Source organism: Ptychodera flava, chromosome 15 (genome assembly GCF_041260155.1).
Source record: "Ptychodera flava strain L36383 chromosome 15, AS_Pfla_20210202, whole genome shotgun sequence".
Lineage (NCBI taxonomy): Eukaryota > Metazoa > Hemichordata > Enteropneusta > Ptychoderidae > Ptychodera > Ptychodera flava.
In genome coordinates this window covers 206774-234258 of record NC_091942.1, presented here as the reverse complement: position 1 = coordinate 234258, position 27485 = coordinate 206774, and the positions used below count along the sequence as shown (strand labels likewise).

Sequence of the window (27485 nt, the reverse complement as noted above, 5' to 3'; positions counted from 1 at the left end):
AAAGTGGTCAAAGTGGATCTAAGCCCACCGGCTTTATTTCTTCGTCAACTCAATTAGAGTCTAATAATGTGTGCAACACATTTTCTGAGGTTAAACCCCTCTTATCCCCAATTAATGAGGTCAAGGTCAATTCTTCTCAAGATAGCATTATGGGTATTTTCGAACCATTTATTCATGATGGTTTTATATCACTTTCTAGTGATTTCTCTTCCGCTACCCCTGTCAAAATTTTAAGAGATACCGGGGCTTCCCAGTCTCTTTTGTTGGCAGATACCCTGCCGTTTTCTGAAAAGTCATTTTCAGGTTCTAAAGTTCTTATTAAGGGGGTAGATTGTAATGACTACATTCCTGTTCCTCTCCATAATGTCTATTTGTCTTCGGACTTTGTTTCTGGACCTGTAACTTTAGGTATTAGGCCCTTTTTGCCTTTTGAAGGGATTCACCTTCTTCTTGGAAACGACCTTGCTGGGGACAAGGTCATTACTAATCCACTTGTGACTGATAATCCTAGTTTAGATCAGGATCCAGAGCCAATTGAACAAGAGATACCGATTTATTTCCTTCATGTGCCATTACTCGAGCCATGTCAAAGAAAACTTCCGAGAATCAAAATACTCTCAAAAATAATGTCACAGATGTTGACTAAATGACACCTTTCTCAGTCAGGTGTTTGACACGGAGCATTCCGTTATCCCTCGTGGATTTGAAACTTCCAGTAAAACTTCTGCTGACAAAGTCAGACATTTTCTAGATCAAATCTCATTGCAGAACAACACAAAGACCCAGATATTTTGTCTTTGTTTGACAGGTTAGATGATGAAGGTAAAACTTCAGATAGCTCTGTTTCCTATTATACAAAATCTGGTATTCTCATGCGTAAATGGAGACCTCCAGACATTTTGGTTGATGACGATTGGGCTATAAACATCAAATTGTGGTTCCAAAGCCCTACCGTGCTGAAATATTGCGTCTGGCCCATGAAACGCCCTGGGCTGGTCATTTGGGAGTAAGGAAAACTTATCATAAAATTCTCAGTCACTTTTATTGGCCTAATCTCAGGCAGGATGTAGCACATTTCTGTAAAACTTGTCACACATGTCAAATGGTAGGAAAGCCGAATCAGACCATTCCAAAGGCCCCTTTACAGCCAATTCCTGCATTTCAAGAACCATTTAGTAGGATACTAATAGACTGTGTTGGGCCCCTACCAAAAACAAGATCAGGAAATGAGTACATGCTGACAATTATGTGTACATCAACTCGGTTCCCAGAAGCCATACCACTGAGAAATATAAAGACAAAGACTATAGTGAGAGCTTTAGTCAAATTTTTCACTTTATTTGGCCTCCCTAAATGTGTCCAGTCCGATCAAGGCTCCAACTTTATGTCTGGAATTTTTCAACAAGTAATGGATCAGCTAGGCATTAAACAGTATAGGTCATCCGCCTATCATCCAGAAAGTCAGGGTGCTCTTGAGCGATTTCATCAAACTTTGAAAAACATGATTAGGACCTACTGTTTTGACACAGAGAAGCAGTGGGATGAAGGAATTCATTTTCTGCTCTTTGCTGTTAGAGAGTCAATTCAAGAGTCTCTTGGTTTTAGCCCATTTGAGCTTGTATTTGGACATACAGTCCGTGGCCCACTCAAGCTCGTTAAAGAGAAATTCCTATCAGACGATGATGATTGTCTGAATATTTTGCAATATGTGTCAGATTTTCGTACAAAACTCTCTAAAGCATGTGAATTAGCCAGAGAAAATCTTGAGTCATCTCAGCAGTCAAGAAAACCAAATATGATAAAAACACCTCAAAACGGAAGTTTGAACCAGGTCAAAAAGTTCTTGTTCTACTTCCGGTTCCTGGCAAACCACTCCATGCTCGTTACTTGGGCCATACCTAATTGATAAGAAATTGAGTGATTTAAATTACATCATAATAACACCTGACAGGCGAAAACAAAAACAGCTATGTCACATAAATATGCTTAAGCCATATTTGGATAGGGATAATCCTACTATAACTCAACCTGTCAGTGCAGTCAGTTCAAACCATTATGAAGATAGTGATACTGAAACTGACTTGAGTGAAAATACTCTAAACTCAAAGCTGGGCTCGGTCAGGCTTCAGAACTCAGAAATCCTGGAGAAGCTGGAGTCTACAAAGTTGGCACACCTCCAGCCAGAACAACAACAACAGGTGAAAGAACTGCTCCAGAATATAAACACCTGTTTCAAGATGTTCCAACGAGGACGAACGTCATCTATCACGACGTTGATGTTGGGGACAGTAAGCCTGTAAAACAACATCCATACAGACTGAATCCAACAAAAGCGAAATATCTCCAGGAAGAAGTCAAATACCTGCTGGACAATGACTTTATTGAACCCAGTAAAAGTAACTGGAGTTCGCCGTGTATACTTGTTCCCAAATCAGATCACAGTTATCGTATGTGCACGAACTTTAGGAAGGTCAACACTTTAACAAAGACAGACACTTTCCATCCCGAGGATTGATGACTGCATCGACCAAGTGGGAAAAGCCAAGTACGTGACGAAATTTGACCTACTGAAGGGATTTTGGCAAGTCCCTTTGACGGATCGTGCTCGTGAAATATCCGCCTTTGTTACACCAGACGGATTGTTCCAGTACAAGGTGATGCCATTTGGAATGAAGAACTCTCCGGCAACGTTCCAACGGATGATCAACGACGTCATATCCGGGCTAGACGGGTGTGCAGCTTACGTTGACGACGTCATCCTGTATAGTGACACCTGGGAGGAACACATTAAGCTCATGCGGAAGTTCTTTGAGAGACTGAGCAAAGCAATGTTGACTGTCAACCTTGCCAAATCTGAGTTTGGTTGGGCGAGGGTGACTTACCTCGGACATACTGTAGGACAGGGTGAGGTAAAACCTGTTGATGCCAAAATCAGTGCCATTTCAAGTTTTCCATACCAAACTGCAAACGACAACTGATGCGCTTTCTCGGTATGGCTGGTTACTACAGAAAATTCTGTCCAAATTTCTCCACAATTACTGAGCCTTTGACTAACTTACTTAAAAAGAAAGTAAAGTTTGTTTGGTCAGAGCAATGCCAACAGGCATTTGATACACTTAAAGCCATACTGCAAAGTGCCCCAGTGTTGTCTGCACCAGATTTCACTTTGCCATTCAAATTAGCTGTAGATGCTAGTGATACGGCTGCTGGTGCTGTTTTATTGCAAGAGGATAGTCATGGTGTAGATCATCCTTTGCTATTTTTCACGCAAATTTAACAATCCCAGAGAAACTACTCTACAATTGAAAAAGAGTGTTTATCTTGATATTAGCTTTACAGCATTTTGAAGTTTATGTTACTTCTTCAAATCAGCCAATAGTGGTTTATATTGATCACAACCCTCTTGTTTTTCTGCAGAAATTTAAAGGCAAAAATCAGAGATTGCTAAGATGGAGTTTAATGTTACAGGAGTTTAATCTTGATATTAGACATATCAAAGGCAGAGACAATTTAATTGCAGACTGTCTCTCTCGTATTTAGAGTTTATTGTTGTTCGCTTTCAAGAAGTTTTACTTTAGAGTAAAAAAAAAAAAAAAAAATTGAGTACTTAAATTCTTTTCAAGATTACATTTGTAAAAGAAAGATTTTTCTTTGAAAAATTTTCTTTTTTTGAAGAGGGGGTGTGTTATGTAGGTCATTTCCCCCACACTCATCATGACCTGAGTTCAATTAGTCTAGAACATTCTCAAGGTCACTGCCCTTAATGACCTCACAACCTTGAATTCAATTAGTCATGTTTGGAATGTTCTGGAAAGTTGATTAGTTGTGTAAGAGAGATAATTTTAGAACAGTAATTAGCATGTCAATAAAAGTTCTAGATTGTTCTTATATGCTTATGTAAACACATGAGTATAAATACTGGGACAGCAGGCTTGCAGTCAGACTTTTGGGATCGTGTCTCTTGTGTGTTACTAAACTCCAGCAGTAGTCATTCTCAAGACTTTTCAAGACCTTCACTGTCAACGCTGGATTTATACTGTGGACTTTGTGCAGCTTCAAGCCTGCAAGGACTGTTCATTCATCCAACTGACTGTTGCAACTCTGAGACTGGAGCTTTGCCGTCCCAGCTGAGATAAGTAGTCTGTACACTTTTTTAAAGCTTGTACTCTATCCCTGACTTAGCAATTAGTTTTATTTTCGTAATAAATTTTGTTTAAACGTTAACTGCTGAGTTCACCCTTTTGTTCGTTTTCTCTGCACGTAACACTTGTTTTTTCAAAACCGCTGGTCAGACAGCTTTAATATTTGGTCTACAGGTCCCTAGGATGACCTTAGTGAGATAATTTCATACAGTCAGGAAATACTTAATTTTGTATCCATGTCTATAGTAGCTTCAGGGACTTTGGCCCTATGTTTTTTTTCTGAGTAAATTTTCAGATTTATAATTTGTTTTAGTTCGATGGTGTCTTAGGATACAATGTACATACATATCACTAACGCAAATAAGATTGCGTGTTGTAACTACAACATACATATGGCCTAGTGATTTATATTGCTGATAGATTTTGCGAAATGTTGCAGATCATCTTTTGACAAGCTTAGAAGCTGTTTGCAAAAAATGTGGTGAAATTTCAATATTTGTGTTTTTAGGACAATTTTTGCCATTTTTTGATCAAAACATCTATTTCTCTGTAGCAGCATGTCCAACTTTTGTCATTCTTGTTTTTCTGGTTTAAATATTTCTTGTTGTTTTTCTGGTTGTACTGTCCAGAAGTCATTGTCATAACATCAACGTAGAATTTTCCTGCACTGAACAGATAGAAGCAACATTTATTGTTTATCTTTGGTACCCATACTGGTATGTGCCAATTCTGATCAAATGTGAGCGACACAGTATAATTGCAGTATTTTTTAATTTTTTGATATTGTTGAAAATATGCAAATTAGTGCCAAAAAAGGTGTTTTTGGTAAAAAATCTTCTTCTTCATAACTACCGGTCTGACAGCTTTGTTATTTGGTATACAGGTCCCTGGGGATAACCCTACTTAGATTTGTTCAAATTGTGATGAAATATGCAAATCTGTATTTTTAAGGAATTTTTTTTGTCACTTTTGGTCAAAACTTTATTTCATCAAAACCGCTTTGATATTTGGTATACAGGTTCCTACAGATAAATTACCGGTAAATGGTCAGAAATGTTCAAATTGTGGTGATGTATGCCTTGTATTATTTTTAGCTCCCATAGCCATATGTATATATGGCAATGGAAGCTATTCTTATAGGCTAGGAAAATGTCTGTATGTATGTATGTCTGTATGTCTGTATGTCTGTACGTCTGTATGTCTGTATGTCTGTATGTCTGTATGTCTGTATGTCTGTCCGTCAACATCAAAAACTCCAAAACCGCTGCACATTTCATCTTGATATTTGGTGTGTACATGGATGATGGGCTTTAGATGAGATTTTGTTCAAATGAAGTTGTCATTGCCAAAAATATGCAAATTAGTGCCAAAAAAGGCGTTTTTGGTAAAAAATCTCCTTCTTCATAACCGCTGGTCAGACAGCTTTGATATTTGGTATACAGGTCCCTAGGGATAGCCCAACTTGGATTTTTTCAAATTGTGATGAAATAAGCAAATCTGTATTTTTAAGGAATTTTTTTGTCATTTTTGGTCAAAAATTTATTTCATCAAAACCGCTCGTCTGACAGCTTTGATATTTGGTATACAGGTCCCTAGGGATAGCCCAACTTGGATTTGTTCAAATTGTAATGAAATAAGCCAATCTGTATTTTAGGAATTTTTTGTCATTTTGGTCAAAAATTATTTCATCAAAAACCGCTCGTCTGACAGCTTTGATATTTGGTATACAGGTTCCTACAGATAAACTAAATATGATATACAGAATATATGATGAAATCTGCAATTTTGTATTTTTGGTGCAATTTTTGCCATTTTTGGTCAAAAAATGTGTTTCTCAAAAACTACTTGTCTGATGCCTTTGATATTTGGTATACAGGTTCCCTTAGTGTGATATAGTGAAATTTGATGAAATCTTCAATTTTTGTATTTTTGGGTCAGTTTTTGCCGTTTTTGGTCAAAATATTTGTTTCTCAAAAGTTACTCATGTGATAGCTTTGATATTTGGTATACATTTTTATACATAATTATGATGAAATCATCAATTTTGTATTTTTGCAGCTAATGTTGCCATTTTAGGTCAGGCCATCCTGAAATGAGCTATCAAAGATCTCAACCTTCTTCATCAATACATATGTCACAAAACGTTGCTCTCTTCATAACACAGCAGAGCTCTGTCGACCATTGGGTCGTTTGTTAGCTCCCATAGCCATATGTATATATGTTTACAAGTTTACATTTTATTGAAAATCTCAATAGCCACTTAGCAGATTAGATGAAAAATTAGCATGTAAGTACTTTGGGCTGACCTGAAATGATTGTGCACATCTTGGGTCAGTATCTTGGACTTGCTATTTTTCATGAATTTTTTTGTAATTTTCTCCCATTTTTGGTCAAAAAATCTTCTTCTCTGAAACCACAAGTCTGATTGATTTGAAACTTGGTATTGAAGTGCATAGGAGTGACCTTTCTCAAATCTGGGCAAATCGTGGTGAAATTTGCATATTTGCATTTTTGGCTATTTTTTTCATTTTTGATCAAAAATTTTTTTTAACTCTGAAACCACACGTCCGATTGAGTTGAAACTTAGTGTAGAGGTTTTTACGGGTGACGTCAGTAAGATTTGATCAAATTCTGGTGAAATTTGTATAATTTTATTTTATTGGGGGAATTGTTTCTATTTGTGATAAAAAAATCTTTTAGCTTGATTTTAGCTTGTTTTGATAACTATATGGGAGCGACCAGTGACATTGTCACTATTTTTAAATACTACTTTTATCCATTTTTACTTTATATTCAGTTGATTTTTAGTCGATTTTGCTAAAGCTACCGTCTGCACATGCGTACAATTGAAGGACAAAAAATGCGAGTTGAAGAATCGAAAGAGACGCCATCTTGTTTCTTGGACTAGTCCGATTTTTTACGTTGTAAATGTTTCAGTTTGTATTTTAATATGTTTCATAAATGTAAAGTTGACAGTGATGGTACTTTTGCCGACGTCGTGTATTTTTTGGTACGAAAGGTGCCTTTGATCGACTGAACAATGATAGCCTCTGTAGGCAATAATCAACAGGTACCGGTGAATCTATTTTTTTCGCCGGTAAAGCTGTAAGATCTACCGAGAAAGGCAATCCACTGGCCCGTAGTATGCAGCTGGGTCCAGAGCGAGGCCATTCTTAGTGTGCGCATGTGCACATAACTAGTTAGCGTCATTGTGGAGTTGAAGACATGCTGCGATGCCGTCCTCTCGACGCAGCGATAACTTTTGCATTTTCTGTTGCTTATTTTGGGTAATTTTATAAGTTGTGTGTTGATTTTGACATCATTGTTGACTTCGATCGTTAAATACAGTGTGTTGATCGATTCACTTAGGAAGTACATGCATTTAAGACTCATGGCATGATCCAACATGGCAATTTGGCATGATCGTACATGATCGAGATTGCATTCAGCACAATCACGGTCTGTTTCTAGCTCTATGCGATAAGTAATGTTGTTTGTTACACTGTTGTTACCTATATTTCCACGAAAATATCATGAGAATTTCCTCGTGGCTACTTGAAATCGTGCACCTGCATCCATGTAATTGTCAACATCACTATGCTTGAATGTAATTGACTCTTATTAGGCCTACATCGACTGCAGAGTGCATATATATGTACGTGTGCAAGTCACCCCGTATCATAATCAAAACATTTTAGTATTGCAACGTTTGAGCTGCCCGAAGCCAGAATTTACAGTTTATGAGAAATTTATCCCACATGTAAATCTGAGTTCTACTGTGAAAAAATGCAAGCTATGTTAAATAACTATCGTGAATAGCAGCACATTAAAAATATTTTGTACCTACTACCACTGTATCACTATCAGAAAATCAGAAGGAAATAAACCAGTCAGAGCATGGAGCTACACTCTATGGTCAGAGAAACTGTTGTCAGGATGATGCTGTACAATTTTAACATTTGTCTCTTAGCACACACCAGATACTTATGACTGTCTCACAACATTTATATATTATTTTATATTCAGCTTTTATAATATTTAGTTTGCTTTTCACCATATTGTGTAGTATGTCCTTCCCTGCATAACGTAATTCAAAATTAAATTTGGTTTTTGCCTACACACAGTTGAGGGGTAAACTTATTTAGTCTCATAGATTAAGATGCATGGTTGACTTCAGTCTCCAAACTTGTTTCATTGAACATGTATTGTAGATGGGTGTACACTCCAATCACTAAGTACATGATGGTGTGGTGAGTGTAACAAGCAAATGTTTTTTTTGTCAATTGCCCAAACTTTTTTTCTATTTGATTGACAATAGATACATGTGTAATCAATGACAACAATCCAGTTTAAGTAATTTGGTTTAGATTAGCCATTGTCCACTTACGGTAAAATAGTTTTTCTCCGGTTCTGCATACATAAGTTCACCATTTACTGTTTTACATATTTTTTATCTTATTGAGTTCCATGTCTTAATTCACTTTCACACATATCAAAGCTGTTGATACTTAAGATTCCATCTTGAAGTTATGCTGAAGCAGTAACCAACCAGTTCAAATAATTTTCATTTATGTCCAAACAATTTGAATTTTTGACAAACTTCACATTTTATCGCAAATGATAAACACTAAGGAGGTCCAAAGGATGTCGTTGTCATTGGGCTGCGATTGAAATTATGATGGAATCTGCAATTTTGTAGTTTTGGTGCAATTTTTGCCATTTTGGTCAAAAAATTTGTTTCTCAAAAACTACCTGGTACCTGTCTGATACCTTTTATATTTGGTATACAGGTTCCTAGGGGTTGTCTCAGTCTGATATATTGAAATTTGATGAAATCTTCAATTTTTTATTTCTGGGACAATTTTTGCCGTTTTTTGGTCAAAATCTTTGTTTCTCAAATGTTACTCATCTGATAGCTTTGATATTAGGTATACAGGTTCCTATATATACCAGTATATATATTGAAATTATGATGAAATCTTCAATTTTGTATTGTTGCAGCTAATTTTGCCATTTTTGGTGAGGCCATCCTGAAATGAGCTATCAGTATCAAAGATATCCACCTTCCTCATCAACACATGTATCACAAAAAGTTATTCTCTACATAACATAGCAGAGCTCTGTCGACTGTTAGGTCACTCGTTTTTTCAAAACCACTGGTCAGACAGCTTTAATATTTGGTACACAGGTCCCTGTGATGACCTTAGGGAGATAATTTCATACAGTCAGGAAATACTTAAATTTGTATCCATGTCTATAGTAGCTTCAGGGACATTGGCCTTATGTTTATACATTTGGCGTATATCCAGGGATGGAGAAAATAGCTGGAAGCCGGCAAAAACAACCGACTGTCAGCTAAAATTTGCTGGCTGTGAAAATTTAGTGTTAGTAAAAAATTAGGACATTTTGCACAAAGTTTATGTGCAGATATACATGTACCACTTGTACCCGATGTACTTTAATTTTTGCCACCCGTAACGAAAATTGTCTACATTCCTGATATGTGAGGGTTTTTGCACCATGAAACTGAAAACTGATAGGATTATGTCATCTGAATCCACGGATGTAAAACAAACTCATCTATGATGAATCCAAGTTCAGGAAGTCCAAATACAGTTGGGGTCGACACCCTGACAATCATTTGGTGTTCGGAGTCATTGATCATGATATTTCTGCTTGCTTTTTAATTTCTATTGACCGGCATAATGCCAAATGCTTTATTTGTTTGTTCGTCCTGGTTCAACTAGTATTCTGATGAATAAAGGGCTTATATCTTGTTGTTCAAGTCGCATCAGTTCTCTCTTTTGACTGTCTGTCATTCTCTTCATTTTGTTGATCTTCAAACCTTCGTCCACACCAACACCATGGAAAACATGTGGATGCATGCCAAGTGAATCTTCAGATTTATTAGCAAGTTATCTTTATTAGTTCATGTTGCGGAAGCATTTTGTGACAAAGCCGAGGCATAGATGTCACTTGTTCAGCATACGGTATTTCACTTCTCTTTATCCTTTGAGATAACACCCCCTTTCATCGTCCCAATGCTGGCATAGTAGCACATTGTGCCAAATTTTTAGGACAGTCTGACAACTAATGACATGCCAAAGTTAACTGTTTAGGAGTTGGCCTCTGATGTGTGACACTTGGAATGAACAAACCAGACGAACGAATGATTCCATTCTAGTGAAAGTATATGGACCCTTCATAACATTTTGTGCACTTCTGTATTAATTCACTGCATCAATTGATGGAATTTTTCATCATGTCATTTTTGTGACATCTTCCATGATTGTTTTTAACATTTTCATTTACAATAGCAATAAAATGTTGCATTTCATGCGTATTAAAGGGAAACCTAAGTCCAGCGACTTTGACAGTTTATCCCTTCCAAAATCACCCTTGAGTAAAATGCAGCTCAAATTTGCAACATAATTGCACGCGCTGACGACTACGGCACGACGAAAAGAGAACTTGAAGTAGACGACATTTATGGAAATGAGCCCGGAATTCCATGGGCGCGAAAGGGCTCATGGGAGAAGCGTGCGTGACGTCATCAGCGATACAGACGATTGTAGCTTGCAGCTGGAGGAGTACTGTGAACAGTTCAGCGCGTTCGTAAGACGACTATGGAGAGTTCGGACAGCGATATTTCTGACATCGAGTATTACTTTTCCCTGACTGAAATCAAACCATACTAATTTTAACCTGTCCAAGATATGTAATAATTAGAAAGCATCTCAAAACATCGTTCATATCTTGGTTGCTTGCGTTTTGTGTATGATTCAGCGGAGGGAGTCACTGTGCTTGTACAGACCCCGAACTGGATTGGAGAGACTGAGTGACCCTGCGATCCTTCAACGCTACGTTTCTAAACAGAGTTTTCTGTATCAGTCGCTTAAAATTAATTTTTGGTTCGTGAATGATACGGAATGATTGACTGATTGTATGTGTTACCGTGTAAGTCGAGCTTGGCCAGATCTTTAAGGTTGCGAAATCTCTGATATGTATCAGAAAATATTTATTCGCGATTTGACAAATCTATTATAGTGTCGTCTGTTTTTCGAAGCTGGTGTCGAACTTAGGAAGTCGGACTTACTCAGATCTACAAAGTGATGAAATCGCCGATATAATGAATATTTGCCCGCTATTTAAAAAAATAGTATCGTCTTAAAGCTTGTTGTAAGGAATGTGTTTCATACAAGACCAGCCCAAACTCCCGATGATTTCCGATATGTCCTCTGTTCAATTCCTGATCGCCAAGTAAAAATGTTTACATGTACGCTAAAGAATGTAGGCCCTAGTTTGTGCAAGGGCCTCCCGAGTCCTGATGATATCCGATCGGCCCTCTCGACGAATTCCCGTGTGGACATTTAATGAAAAAAATGCTTTACATGTAAAAAATGTATTTCGTGCATTAATAAATCTAAGAATGTAAAACATACAGTATTCTTGACTTCCGGCCATGGATGCTATTTTTGAACTAAGAGTCGGACAGAGGTATTCGGGTGGTCAGATCTGTTAGGTGGTGAGATCTCTGATATACATCGGATATTTACCCACGATTTGACAAAGTATCGTCTAGTATCAGAGTTAAAGTCCTAAGTCGCCGATATTTATCGAATAAATATCCGTGATTTCGTAGACCCGGCATGCCAACACCACACAGTGCAAGTAAATCTAGGATCGTCTGGTATCGATATTAGCCTAGGAGTTCCGGCGCAATTGATATTTATCGGGTAAATATAATATCGGCGATTTCTCACACCCGGCGTGCGAGACACAGTAGGCAAAAGTCATTCCAATATCTTGTGATATCAATATTACAAGGTATAGTGCCAAAATTGCCTATATTTATTGGTTATATATCGGAGATGTGGCAGACCCGGGATGTCAAGATAAGAGACGCTTTGTGTAGTTTTGTCTTCGGATTTTAGAGTCCCCGGCCGAAATCGCCAATATTAATATTTATCTGGTTAAAACCGGCGATAGTAGGCTGACTCAGCATGTCAAGATACGAACCGCATTGTGTAGTATGGTCTTGTATCGGTATCAGAATCCCGAAATCCCTTATAAAACAATCATCCTGAAAGAATTAGAACATAACGTTGTATCTTTTAGGCCTACAGATTTTAAACTCGCCCGACTTTCTTTAGCCAGTGTCTTCGAAAAAGGTGTTCTGTGGGAAGACGGTAAAAGCTGACTCCGTTTGTTCTTCCCTGAGTGATTTTTGCACTCAACTGAACAACAGTTAACTATTTTTTTGCTACTGAGCATTAAAGAGTCGTAACATGCAGAACTGTACTCCTGCAGTCATAGACTCCAATGCTTTGGTAGGCTGTCAAACACGTTCATGTATCGCCGATGACGTCACGCACGCTCCTCCCATGAGCCCTTTTGCGCCCATGGGATTCCGAGCTCATTTCCATAAATGTCGTCTACTTCAATGTCTCTTTTCGTCGCTCCGATGTCGTCGGCGCGTGCAATTATGTTGCAAATTGAGCTGCATTTTATTCAAGGGTGATTTTGGAAGGGATAAACGGTCAATGTCGCTGGACTTAGGTTTCCCTTAAGGTAGAATGCACCTCGGGGACAGACATTCGGACTCTCAAACTTTTACAATTCTCTTCTGATATACCACATGTGGGGGTTCATTTTAAAGCTCTTGGTGAAAGAAAACTTTTCACTGGCAAAGTTTTTCGAAATTCGAAAATTTTTATTTTTCTCCATAGAGTTAACACAGGGATGGCGGCCATTTTGAATTTCCAATATCGGTAAATCTTGGGTAATTTGTTTCTCTAGTACAAAAATTTGCACGGTGACCCCCTATTTTTATTCTTGATTTTGAAAGAGAATGATTGAAAGATTCATTGAGGAAAGTTAGAGCAAAAGTTTAAGTCTTTCATTTTCGAGGTGCATACTGCCTTAAGTGATGGAGAACTTTCATATCAGCTGCATTATGACAAAAAGTGAACACATAACTTTGGTTATTGTAAAAAAGTATCAAACATCAATTTGAACAATAAATATCAAACACCACATATTCACCATACAGTATATAATATCCTCAACAACCACACTTTTGAGTATATGCAAAAGCCATAAACGATATGAAAGTATACTGAACCAATAGTAAACCTTCACAACAAACATTGCAATGAAACAAAAAGAACAAAAATAAAATAAGTAAAGAAATCTGCACAACAAACCTGGCAATAAAAATAACAATAAAATAAATAAAGAAATAAATGCAAGGCCAAAAATTGAAGAAAAGGAGCCCAAAATGGCTAAATCAATTTAAAGTCGATACAAATGAAGATTATGAACCAACCAGTGCCTGCATAGCATTACAATCTTAACTGTAACATTGCATCCTCTTCTTGCAACTTGCTCTCGTTGAGTACAGGTTATAGGCAGTGCTTCACATGCTGAAGGTGCTGGGTTTGAGCCCTGGCAGTAATGTTGGTTGTTGTATAAAAAAATAGTTAAAAAAACCAATAACACTATCTCTCCCTGTAATTAATCATCTGTTCCTTCCACATAGGTATCAGGATGGCTGAAGAAGACGTTGATAGAGTTAGGATACTACAATATGAGGGAATGGAGTGAAGATGGTGAAAATTGGGACCCTTCTTTTCAATCATTATCCCCTATGTTTCCAAGTCCCCATTCCAAACTCTCATCCCAAAATAATTTATCGCCCCTTTTAGAACGCAAACTTTGACATCATTTCCATAAGTATACACATCTTTATCGTCATCAGTTTGATGCTATACCACTTGTAAAACAGTACTATTTTGGTTTCTAGGGTGGCAAATGTGTGTCTCTAAAAGTTTGCATCCGTTATTTCAAAAATGTGGTTTCTTTATTCTTACAAGATATACACAATTCTTATGTCATAGTCATACCGTAAGTTTGTCAAGTGTAAATCATTGCATGATTTCCATGGCTTTGCAGGCGGATTAAGAAACTTCAAACAACTTATGCATGACATGCAACTTGTTTAGTGTTTACACCCTTGCAATTTGTAACAAATTCAACATTTTCATTTTATTGATGTATGTCTCTCTTCAGATGGTTGGTATGACATTTGAGATTCACGACTCTAACTCTGCCAAGGTGAACCAAATAGGTCAGAGTGATGCTGCCACTTCAAAAAAACCACCGGTAGTTATCATCGATGAACCATCAGTCTTAGATATTTTCCATTATGCGTATTGCTACGTTGGTATCATGACAGGTATGTGAATTATGTGGTACTGAGTCTATGGGTCTTCTAACAAACAAGATTTCCTGTTGTGTTGAGAGTTTGTTTCTATAATAATGCACTATCTTCACATCAGCTCTAAACCAATCAATATATGTTCTATAAAAGAAGTTTTCTTTAGAAGACTTTTAATGCATCACTAAGAGAATGTCTCAGATTATCACATAAGTTAATTCAAAAAGTGACATTGTTCATTTAGAGGTAGTTTGACCTCCATTCAACTAGTGAACTTCACTTTCACAATTTTATTTTGTGATCACAAGTTCTCCAATACATTGTGTGAAAAAATAAACAAAATTCTCAGCAAAACTGTCAAAAAAACTACCTCATGTATCAGGGAAAAATTACTCTATTTGGTAAACCAGGCGCTGGCTCAAAGCAGTTCTTAAATATAATCCCATGGTAAGTTGTGCGGCTCCGCGAAAAACACGAGTATACGATGACGTCAAACAGAGAAAAATACCATGGGATTATATATTTATCACATGAACAGTCTTCTTATTTTTCTTTTGACGTAGATGGATCAAAATTATCGTAACAAATTGCATGAATTTCGTCGCGATTTGTGTTTTACTTACGCGGATTACTTTCATTTAAAGAGTAAAGCAGCCCGTCACCCAGGAGATACTTTCATTCATAAATCCCATCAAGCTGAAATTTGCTACATCAAATAGTATCTCCACCAACCAGACATACGGATTCTGTCACGTGAACCTGTCAATCATTGTCTCGCGCTGTACCGATGCCAAGGCAAGCCGGCCATCGGTACGGTGGACATAACTTTCATCGTGCTAGCGACGGATAGCCATAGTATTCAGAGTTATTCAGAATATTTACAAATAGATTTATGAAGTAAATGCAACGACACGATCGAAACTGTAATTCTCATTCTCAGAGATTCCGTGGCTTTTCAAAATATCACACAAGTTTACGACCGTGGCGAGCGCGAAAGATTCCGTTCGATGACACACAGAGTGTACCTCATTGCATGTTACGCCCACAACGCTGCCGTCACGTCCTCTTCCATGCCTCGCCGGCGTCAAAAATCTCGGTCGTCAATGTTTCCGTCTTAAGGATTTTGATGTTTGCAGTGACATATATCTCACCCGTAGATACATCCTAATTTTACTTGACGGAAACTCTGTTTTGAGTGTTGTCTGAGTCAACTTTCGAAGTACATCGGATTCCACAGCGCTGCAATGCATAAGCTTATAGCCTACAGCTCAACAGTTGATGTCTTCGCTAGCGCTACAACCTTACGCCGCTACAGGTTGATTCCGAGCAAGAATTTACGGAATTTTTTGTATGATAAAGGAAAGTTATCGTTGTTAGTCGAATGACTTTATGCTTGTGCCTGTATGTCGCTTTCCCGAAGATTATACTGTACTCCTTTATTCAGTTGAACTTCCGTTGAGGTGAAGATTTTAGGTTTATCGCCAACCGGGATCGCCAGGTACGACGTCCACATTGAGCCTTACGAGGCGACTCGACTGGATCGGCGGTATCCCCATTCGATTCTCGGGAACAGCTATAGTTTTAGCGACTCGAAATTTCGCTGGACATGCCTTCTATGTTTCCATGTGTGAATTATCGGGTCACCTTTTTTGAAAAAGTGTCATGGGAGCATGGCACATGGCATCGATCACGACAAATCGGTCTATGTTCACGTCGCGACCCGCATGAAGGGTACCATGCAAGAAAAAAGTTCCGGTTGATGACGTACAACAGGGGTAATTCGGATTTCTTATCCGTCCTGTTCTACGTCACACAGGTGGGAATTCGGGCCAGTTCATGTGATAAAAGCAGTTCCAAGAAACACCATAATGACTGTGAAAAGTTTGTGGAAGCCTACACTGTACATGTATTTACACCAGCATGACTTGTCAACAGCTGAGAAAAAGCACAGAGATGTGAAAAGGGGAAGTAAAATGACACTTTTATGTGGTAAAATGCCTGGTTAGTACTCAAGTTTGATCAGTTACTGGACAATGTAATTTAGCCAGGGGATACTTATTCTTTAGTAGCTATAGCAAATTGTTACATCGTACTCTCAATCAGACATCTACATTTTGTGCTTTTGAACTTTCGTTTAGGGGTGATGGGTTTTGATCTGAACTAAGTAATTTTGTTTTGTGAACTGATTCAATAATCTGAGAGGGTACATAAGAATTATGTTCCAATCTTTTAAGATTTCTGAAGTCTTTGAGTCAGATAAAGGATTTCTTGAAATTTCCTTGACTTTGCCTTAAGGATGATAAATACCAAATCGGTCATTTTTAGTCCCCACGAACACCGTCCGGGGGACTTATAGGTTTGGTCATTTCCGTGCGTCCGTGCGTCCGTGCGTCCGTCCGTGCGTCCGTGCGTCCGTTCACGCAGATATCTCAGAGACGCCTGGAGCGATTTCGTTCAAACTTGGTACAAGGATAGTACCCTACCTCATACAGATGCACGTCGATTTGTTTCACAATGCGATCAAATTTGGCCGTGTTAGAGGACTTTTTAGTTTTCACCCCCATAGACTCCCATGTATAAGGCAGTCCATAGACTCCCATGTATAAGGCAGTCCATGGACTCCCATGTATAAGGCAGTCCATAGACTCCCATGTATAAGGCAGTCCATAGACTCCCATGTATAAGGCAGTCCATAGACTCCAATGTATAAGGCAGTCCATAGACTCCCATGTATAAGGCAGTCCATAGACTCCCATGTATAAGGCAGTCCATAGACTCCCATGTATAAGGCAGTCCATAGACTCCCATGTATAAGGCAGTCCATAGACTCCCATGTATAAGGCAGTCCATAGACTCCCATGTATAAGGAAGTCCATAGACTCCCATGTATAAGGCAGTCCATAGACTCCCATGTATAAGGCCAAAAAAAATAAAAATTTAGTTTCTCATTGTATGCATATTGCAAAAAGGATGCAGTGACACAGTTTTTAGTCCCCATAGATAAAGTCCAGGGGGCTCATAGATTGGGTCATGTCAGTCCGTGAGTCCATCCATGTGAGTCCATCCGTTCACGCAGATATCTCAGACACTTTGACAAATGTCACGTGACCTTGGTGACCTTTGACCTCGAATATACATATTTGTCCATAACTCACTAACCACAAGTGCTAAACCTTTCATATATGGTATGATGGGAAACCCTATGACGCCACATATTGTACCTCATTAATTATGTGCATATATAATTTTGAGCGAGCCAATAGAGCTAGAGGTCTGATTTTTGGTATATATAGATAACTTAGCAATACAATTTTTTTTGACAAAATGTCACGTGACCTTGGTGACCTTTCACCTCAAATATACATATTTGTCCATAACTCAGTAATCACTAATGCTACACCCTTCATATTTGGTATGATGGGACACCTTATGACGCCACATATTGTTCCTCATTAATCATGTGCATATCTAATTTTGAGCGAGCCAATAGAGCCAGAGGTTTGATTTTTGGTTTGAAGGGATAACTTAGCAATACAATTTTTTTCACAAAATGTCACGTGACCTCAATGACCCTTGACCTCAAATATACATATTTGTGCATAACTCAGTAACCACAAGTGCTACACTCTTCATATTTGGTATGAAGGGACACCTTATGACGCCACATATTGTACCTCATTAATTATGCACATATCTAATTTTGAGCGAGCCAATAGAGCTAGAGGTCTGATTTTTGGTAGGGATAACTTAGCAATACAATTTTTTGACAAAATGTCATGTGACCTCAATGACCCTTGACCTCAAATATACATATTTGTGCATAACTCAGTAACCACAAGTGCTACACTCTTCATATTTGGTATGAAGGGACACCTTATGACGCCACATATTGTACCTCATTAATTATGCACATATCTAATTTTGAGCGAGCCAATAGAGCTAGAGGTCTGATTTTTGGTAGGGATAACTTAGCAATACAATTTTTTGACAAAATGTCACGTGACCTTGGTGACCTTTGACCTCAAATATACATATTTGTCCATAACTCAGTAACCACAAGTGCTACACCCTTCATATTTGGTATGATGGGACACAAGGTTACTCACACCTTACGACGCCACATATTGTTCCTCATTAATTATGTGCATATCTAATTTTGAGCGAGCCAATAGAGCTAGAAGTCTGATTTTTGGTATGTAGGGATAACTTAGCAATACAATTTTTTTGACAAAATGTCATGTGACCTCGGTGACCTTGACCTCAAATATACATATTTGTCCATAACTCAGGAACCATTAATGCTATACCCTTCATATTTGGTATGATGGGACACCTTATGACGCCACATATTGTACCTCATTAATTATGTGCATATCTAATTTTGAGCAAGCCAATAGAAGTAAATGTATGATTTTTAGTATATAGGGATAGACTATAGGATAGAAATTTTTTGACAAAATGTCATGTGACCTCGATAACCTTTTACCTACAATACACGATAATGTCAATAAATAAGTAACCACAAGTGCTATGTCCTTTATATTTAGTAGGATGGGAGACCTTATGACAACACATGCTTTACCTCGTTAATTATGCCCATATATAATTGTGGGCAAGCCAATAGAGCTGGAGGTCTGAATTTTGGCATATATGGATTAATTAGCAATACAATGTTTTTTTTTTCAAAATGTCACGTGACCTTGATGACCTTTGACCTTGAATATGCATATATATGCATAACTCAGTAACCACAAGTTCTTTACGCTTCGATTTTGATAGGATAATAGACCTTAAGATGTCACATCTTGTACCTCATTTATTATGCACATATGTATTTCTTGGCTGGCCAATACAGCTAGAGGTCTGATCTTTTTTCCTGATTTAGAACCATAACTTATACATGCCCCTTGTTTCAAATTGGGAACAATGACATAGACCTATGTGTCCATAGATCTGAACATATACACTCCAGTGATACTTCTTAATGACCTCATTTCCCTGCCCCATCAAGACTAATACTCCTATTACAAGTGGGGACTATGTCATTGACAATGACTTGTTCTGTCTAATTTTCAAAATTCTCTGAGAATACACCTTTAATTCAGGCCCATCAGTGGTAGAATGGTGATCTCAGTGTGTACGAATCGAGTTGCATCATGGGATAAACCACATACTGTGATGCCTCATGTGTTTCAAAGTGGGAACAACGACATAGACCTATATGCCCATAGATCTCAACATATACACTCCAGTGATACTTCTTAATGACCACATTTCCCTGCCCCATCAAGACTAATACTCCTATTACAATTGGGGACTATGTCATTGTCAATGACTTGTTCGAGATAAGTAATGGTTTCCATGTAATGCACGATTTTTAAAAATCAAAACAAATGCACGTGGCTATCCCACGTGAAATCAGGGAATTTTTGTTAACATTGTGGACACATTTGCATTACTATTTGCATATAATCCATCTTGAGTGACTCAACATTGGATAATTTACATAGTGACATGGTTGGGCTTCTCCAAAAACCAGGATTACTCCCGCTTGTCAACAATAAACCGTACAATAATGTTTGTTGAAACACAGTCCCGACAATAAACCGTAACAATAATGTTTGTTGAAACACAGTCCCGACAATAAACCGTAACAATGTTTGTTGAAGCACAGTCCCTCCGAAGCCTAGTCCAATAAGTCAGTTTTCGACATATTACAGAACTTTTTCCCCTGAAAACGCATTGCGGCCAAAATCTACATGTTTTTCCAGTATGTTTCACGTCTATACCCGATAGACTGTAAGACAACCAAAACTGTTCTCTGTCGAACTAAAATATTACGACCGAAAACCAAAAAATACGTCCACTTCTGTTAACATTTTACATGTGAGTTGACACGCAACAAAGTTCCACACTCACAATTCTTAGATCCTGCTCCGAATGAAATTAGGGCCAAAAAAAATACCAAAAACAAGGACCTTTTCTGGTATATAATGTCGGTCAATACAATGTCTGACATTCCCAGAATCTCAACCTATAATGCCGAACATCAAATTATTATGTTCGTTTCTGATTATAGTTTTTATACCTGATAAAGTCCGACATCCAAAATTGTCCCTGCTCCAAACTAATTGGAACCCCCAAAAAACCGAAACATCTCTTTTCTGGTGCAGAGATTGTGTTTACAGATCGGTCAAACTCGGTAAAGTTCACGTGGCAAGCTTATTATGCGCCTTCCTCAGTGCATCTCAACGTAATCAAAGTGAATAAAGATTATGTCACAGTACCTCACCAAAGGTTTCAGTTTCATTTTATTTTGGAAATGGTTGCAATGTCATTCAATGGTTCTACTCCGGAATGAAAAAGACGTGATGCGTACGCCGTTCTACATACTCAGTACGCCCAAATAATCACGTGATGCCGGTACAAACAAACCCACATGTGTACTGAACGCGTATGGAAATACACGTACGTCTGTGCGCGTTTGTGCACATGGCTTTGTTTGTACCATGGTCGATTCGAATTCCGGGTTTGGCCTATTTGACAGTCGATCAGGCTACATCCCCCTTCCCCGAACTTGTATTCCCCCTACATTGTGTGCGAAAAAATACACCGATCTAGACCTCTCCTCTGACCGATCTGGAAATGTTGCCGGGTAAAACATATCGACTTTTCTACATTATGTTCGAATGACCTTGCTTTGGTTTGGAATCTCCACTGACTGATCCGAGCTAAGAGCAATTCAAAAACCAGACCACGGACCCTTTTTGAGCTAGACATTTGCATCATATACATGTAGTAATGATCAGATGATGGGTCATAGGCCATCTCGATTGAAAAGTATACAATAGTTTACAGTCCGAATTCGTGTCCATATGATCTTTTTGAAATATTTCCAATTTTCGTTTGACGCAATTTTAAACTTTGGCAAGAAGTTTATAGGAACATAAACCAAAACAAAAATACAAAAACAATTACGTTTACTCAAAAAATTACATCATCGCCGAACTCACCTTTCGGATCGACAACTGATTTATCGCGTAGATGATCTCAACCAGGCTGAGAAGTCCTGCTGGCCTATCCATGCTATCCACTGCTCTCCGCACCTCAGCAACGGGCAGCAGTCACAAACGAACGATGCCATTTCTGGTTACATGTCAAAGAAGGCGATATTTTAGTGTTAAACCGAAGTACCGCATTTCCTTATTTGTACAAAAATTAATGTTGTGGGTTTTTAAGAATAACGCATTCTGTTAATATCCCCGTGGTCACGGACTCGCAATAAACTTTCTCCGAGACCCAGCCGCGATCAAATTGTTGTTTGACCAAATGTGAAATGTCGGCTAATACATTTTACGAGCCAAAACACAGACACATAAATAAATTTACGCGAGCCACACAACAAAATGGTTTTCATCATGCCGCTCAAGACAAGTCCACAGTCAGTGATCGTTGTCTGGCCCAGAACACACTTACAAAGCCAGAAAAATTGGAGAGTAATTACTAACTCGTTTTTTGAACTGTTTGCTACAAAGTGGTTCTAGATGTGACCCTTAAAAAAATGGGTTGACCACAAACTTTCCTTTGATGCGAAGGTGCTTAGAGTTTTACATGCACGAATAAATGACACCTAAGTTCAGTGAGACAAATTTTTGGCCAGTCTACAGCCTAGAAATTACATGGCAAAAAAGTTACACTGTAGGTCGTGTGGCTGGGACAGTTATCACTAAATAAATTTAAATATACATTTAAGGTAGCTACATACCTTTTAGACACTTTCAGATTTTTATTTTTTTCTCAATTGAACACGTCCCAAACCCCAATAAAGTATACATTTTCTGAAAGCCCTGATATAGAGCTATCCGACCAAGCACAGTACACGGTCATTATGTGCATAGGAGTCACGTGACAAGCGTTTTGCTGAACCTTCCAAAAACCGGTTTTTCCCGCCTTATGCGAACACGCTGCAAGATTTTCGGTTGGAATTTCTTCATTGACAAGCCTTGATTATATCCTTCAAAACTGTGTCTGGGATTTTCTTTATATGCCTTTGTTTTTTTTAAATGCGCTCTTAAAGGTGTTAGATGAAGGTGCTTTTCAAGGAATTTTAATTATCACGCCATATAATTTGAATGGAGCCTCCGGGAAAAAATCGCAGACATTGTTTTGAAGGATATTGTCAAGGCTTGTCAATGAAGAAATTCTAACCGGAAAACTTGCAGCGTGTTTGCATAAGGCGGGAAAAACCGGGTTTTTGAAGCTTCAGCAAAACGCTTGTCATGTGACTCTTATGCAAATAATGACCGTGTACTGTGCTTGGTCGGATAGCTCTATATCAGGGCTTTCAGAAAATGTATACTTTATTGGGGTTTGGGACGTGTTCAATTGAGAAAAAAATAAAAATCTGAAAGTGTCTAAAAGGTATTTAGCTACCTTAAATGGGGATTTATAATGAGCTGTTTGTTGAGGGCATGATAAAGTTGCTGTGCTACTCGTCAAAATATGGAAACATCAGTTGGTACCTACCAAACTTCGTATGAAAACCCTAATTATACATGTAAGCTTATATCTCAAAAATACCCATAGTTTTGTGTAGGAGGTTGAACGCGCCGCTTTGCGGTGCTCGGCGTCGTTTTCATCATTTATTAGATTACTTCTCACAACTTGTGAACAATAAACAATAGTCTGATAGTATTAAGTCTACGTCGCATTGCAGTGTTTATCTAGGGAACACAGGCAAGCTTATTTACATATGAATTTAGGACACGCCCAATATCAGTAATGACTGCTGACGTCATTGTTTTCGTCTTCTGAAACCATTCGATGTAGTGATGTGCCCGAACGAAGGCTCAAAAAATCGGTAGTTTCCGCGATTCATTTTATTTTCCTAGGACGTTTTCTTTGAACAACTGTCATTCCCGGTCTACGTTACCACTAGGTAACGAAATATGCCCGCGTTTAGGTTAATGCACGTTTAATTATCAAATGCCGTGGCATCAAAGTAACAAAACAGTTTTTTTGCGTTTTTCTCGAATTCAATGTGTGATTGAGATAGCCTTCTTTGTCACCTCGTCAATTTGCGCTCACAAACACCAGCTGCTTGAAATTCACAATGTCCATTGGAAACATTATGAACTCAAAATCAGTGTCTGGGATTTCCTTTATATGCTTTTGTTTTGTTGTTATGCGCTCTTGAAGGTGTTAGACTAAGGTGCTTTTCAAGGAATTGTAATTGTCACGCCATATAATTTGAATGGAGACGCGGAGAAAAAATTGCAGACACGTATTTGAAGGATATTGTCAAGGCTTGTCAATGAAGAAATTTCAACTGAAAACCTTGCAGCATGCTCGCTAAAGGGCAGGAAAACCGTTTTTTGGAAGGTTCAGCAAAACGCTTGTCACGTGACTCTTATGCAAATAAAGACCGTGTACTGTGCTTGGTCGGATAGCTCTATATCAGGGCTTTCAGAAAATATACTTTATTGGGGTTTGGGACTTCTTCAATTGAGAAAAAATTAAAATCTGAAAGTGTCTAAAAGGTATTTATCATCCTTAAGCAAATACATTTTTTGCAACTTTTTTGAGTCAAAGGGAACAATAATATGTCAATGGCACGTCTGATTGGGGTAGTAGGTACAGTATATTTGTGAATTGCCATACATGCTAGTTCAATGTTCAAAGGAATACATAGTCCCTCTAATATACTGTACTGTACTCAGCCAAGTATAAGCCCCTGGTTGGCCAACACAAAACTCCTGTTATACCAGGGCTTATACTCAAGCAACTCGATGTGGTCACTCATGGTTAATTTACACTTTATACAGGGCAATATAACACCATTAAAACTTTCAAGCACTTTCAAAAAATCTATTTTACTTGTTGATGGTTTCCCAGCCTAAGTGACAGGATTGTTGTAGCGCTGTTTCAAATTAAACTGATTTACAGTCCCTGGATACATAAGTGACAATTTGGTGAAATTTCTGCTTAAATTCTTGGAGAAAACAAGATTTTATGTATGCTGCCTATCAGCATTGATGAACAATAGAGTGTGAACATACATTGGCACATAAAAGAGCAACTTAGCTTTCCAAGATCAAAAGTGATCTTGTGAAAACAACAACATAGTAGTGAAATTCTTGATAGTCATTGCACTTTTCAAAACTCTTCATGGAATGGTGAAAAATAATTGCCTAATGAAATGAAAGTGCATGTTTAGAGGATGAAAGCCAACGTCGTGGATGACAATAGAAAATGGAAAATGGTGGTTGTGACCCTGGGTATGACCATGTGGTAGGACTGTTCTTCCGGTATTAAGCAACAGGGAATACACTATGAGGCACTGGAAAAATATGCCCTCTCCTCGTGGTAATGTCATGAAACTTAAATTGTTGCATTATTTAACTTGTTTCTTTGGTCTGAAAAGTTATTTTACCAATTGCAACTGTCATGATCCATTACACAATCTAACCTTTCCAAATATTGACCTAAACCAGGGTAGGGGCTTATACGCGAATGTACCAGCAAGGGGTATAGCAGGACAAGCAATGTACATAATTACCAAGATCTATGAATAAAATGTTTGTTTTAGTGTCTAAAACACCAACATTCAAAGTGGGCCCTGTTAGCTGTTATTTTCAAACTTATAAAATGTTTATTATTTTCAGGTCCATACTACAAGTACAAGACATATTACGACATGATTCACAATGACAACTCCTCTGAAATACCCATCTTGAAGCCATTCCTGCAAAGACTGAAATATGTGGCATTATATGGTTCAATGTTCATTATCTCTTCTCACTACATCACCATACAGTATGCCATGACAGATGAATTCTACTCCTACAGTTCCTGGTTCACAACTTTCTACATGGTTCCTATGTTCTTTGTGTTTCGTACCAGGATGTACTCGGCCTGGGTGCTGTCAGAGTGTGTTTGTGTCATGTCAACACTTGGAGCATATCCAGCATCCAGCAAACCAAAATGTGGACAGGGACCAACTATTGAGATCCCTAAAGACAGGTTAGATTGTAAAACTTTGTTCCAGTAATTGCCCATCGGTTTATGGTGGTTTGACAAATTTTAAATGTTAAAATGTTTGTGAATTTGTCTCATATACATCATCATTACACCATGTCAAGATACTCCAATTAGATGTACCATATATTGAAAGAAGCAGATTGATTGAGATGGTACAGTACTGGTAGTCCAAAATGTACAATGACATATACTTTGACTATAAGCACAGCAAATATGTGTATTTATTATAACAATGCAGTGTAGGATAAATATCTGTATTCATCATAACATAGGATAAAAATCTGTACTGCACTCGTCCGAGTATAAGCCCCTGCTCATGTAAAAGCCCCCTACTGATTTCATAGGAATTTAGAAAATGCATTACATCCGTGTATAAGCCCCTACCCTAGTGTAACTCAAATACAGAAAGGTTAGGAGAGTATATTTGGTCATTTAACTGGTTAAATTACTTTTAGATAATAAAGAAACTATTAAAAGATGTTAAAACAATGGGAAACTGGAGTTCCCTTGACAGCATCGTAAGGAAAATTCATGTTTTCCCAGTAGTATCTTGATTCTTTGACCCTGCTCACCCCTGTCGCCTAAATAGAATAGTCTCACTCATGTCCGCCATTGTTTATTTTCCATTCACGGCCATGATGTTTTCATGCTTGAAACATGCAGTTTCTTTTGTTTGAAGCAATTATCCTTTAGTTTGTGGAGACTTTTCCTGGTGATTATTACAATTTTCAGCACCATTTTACAAGTGGTATAGCCACAAACTGATGACGTCAAAGTCGCCGTACACAAAACACAGACGCCCCGTATTTGCGGCACTGACTAACTAATAAGATTAAAATAATATAAATGTGCACTTTCTTCAAATCACTGTCACAATTTCCGACTGCTTAGTTTTTGTATCGGGTGAAGTACAGTGGGGGCCAGGAATTGGGGTTAGCTGACCAAATTGTCGGAACGGAGCGAGCAAAGCGAGCGGAGTTCCGACAATTTGGTCAGCTAACCCCAATTCCTGGCTCCCACTGTGCTTCACCCGACACAAAATCAAGCAAATGAAGACCATCACAGACTTTTTAGGGTTAGGGTTAGTTAGTTCATGTGATCGCGGCAATAATTCCGTCTCATTCCAGGTACAATATGTCCTCTCTCACGTTTTATTCAGCAAATTTCTTATCATGTACAAACTGACCCCGACGGCAATGGCCATATTGACCCCTTTTCAATACCGCACTTGCCAAAGACGGCATCATCTTACGTAACAGAAACCAGCGTACATTGAAATGCAAATAGCAATCGATATGACGGCCCCAAAAAACTTTCTCTGCTTTCATTTGCATACTTTTCTGACACACTAAAATTCACACCTGCATTGTTTCACCGTACACTATAAAAAGCCGGCATAGGCTGCACACTGTCTCTTTCTGGCTGCTTTGCTGCTATCAGAAATATTAGACGAACCTGATAGCTTTCACTATATTTTAACTATAATTTCAAAGGCATACAATATACGTAAGTCAAACAGTAATAATATTCGTCACCAGGATTTCTGTTTTATACTCAATAATGCACTCCTGGCGCTGTAATGTTTCATGCATTCCTATCTTTCTCTTTTAGATACACCATGGCACAGCGTGCAGTGTTGGGAGCAATTGGTTGTTCTTTTCCGTTAACTCTTCGTGATTTATTTCTTCAAGTCACGCCGGATGAACAAACCGCTGTAGAATGGTGTCAAAGAATGGCCTGTTACACAAGAGGCGCAACTGTCAGTGCGGCAGAGATATGAGGTTGCGTCGCCGGAGTGGCCGGGATACATACCATTGGTGCTGTCCCGACCGCTCTTGCGGCGCGGCTATTTCAGTCCGCACTGACAGTTGGTTTCATTTATGCCATTTACCTTTTGTCACCATTCTACAGTTGATGTATTTTTGGTGTTTTAAGTTTTCAGTTACTGATATTTCTTTTCAGTTCTCCATCTCTTCAAAATCTGTTGTGGATGGTTTAATTTCTGTCGTGAGATTTGTTTTCTTTATCTTCGCGATCATGCCTCCGAACAGGTTGGTGGCCCCGGCTGTATTGTGGAAATTGAT

The 27485-nt window shown here is 38.3% G+C and overlaps 1 protein-coding gene across 1 annotated transcript in view; it reads left to right on the top strand.

Annotated features, from left to right (window-relative positions):
• The window catches only part of LOC139150799 (lysophospholipid acyltransferase 7-like), a 93022-nt gene that overhangs the window by 16609 nt on the left and 48928 nt on the right, over positions 1–27485 (top strand). The window contains exons 3-4 of the mRNA XM_070723191.1: positions 14214–14379; positions 25026–25383. Of these exons, the coding sequence (XP_070579292.1) occupies positions 14214–14379; positions 25026–25383 (524 nt within the window). The remainder of the gene's footprint in view (positions 1–14213; positions 14380–25025; positions 25384–27485) is intronic.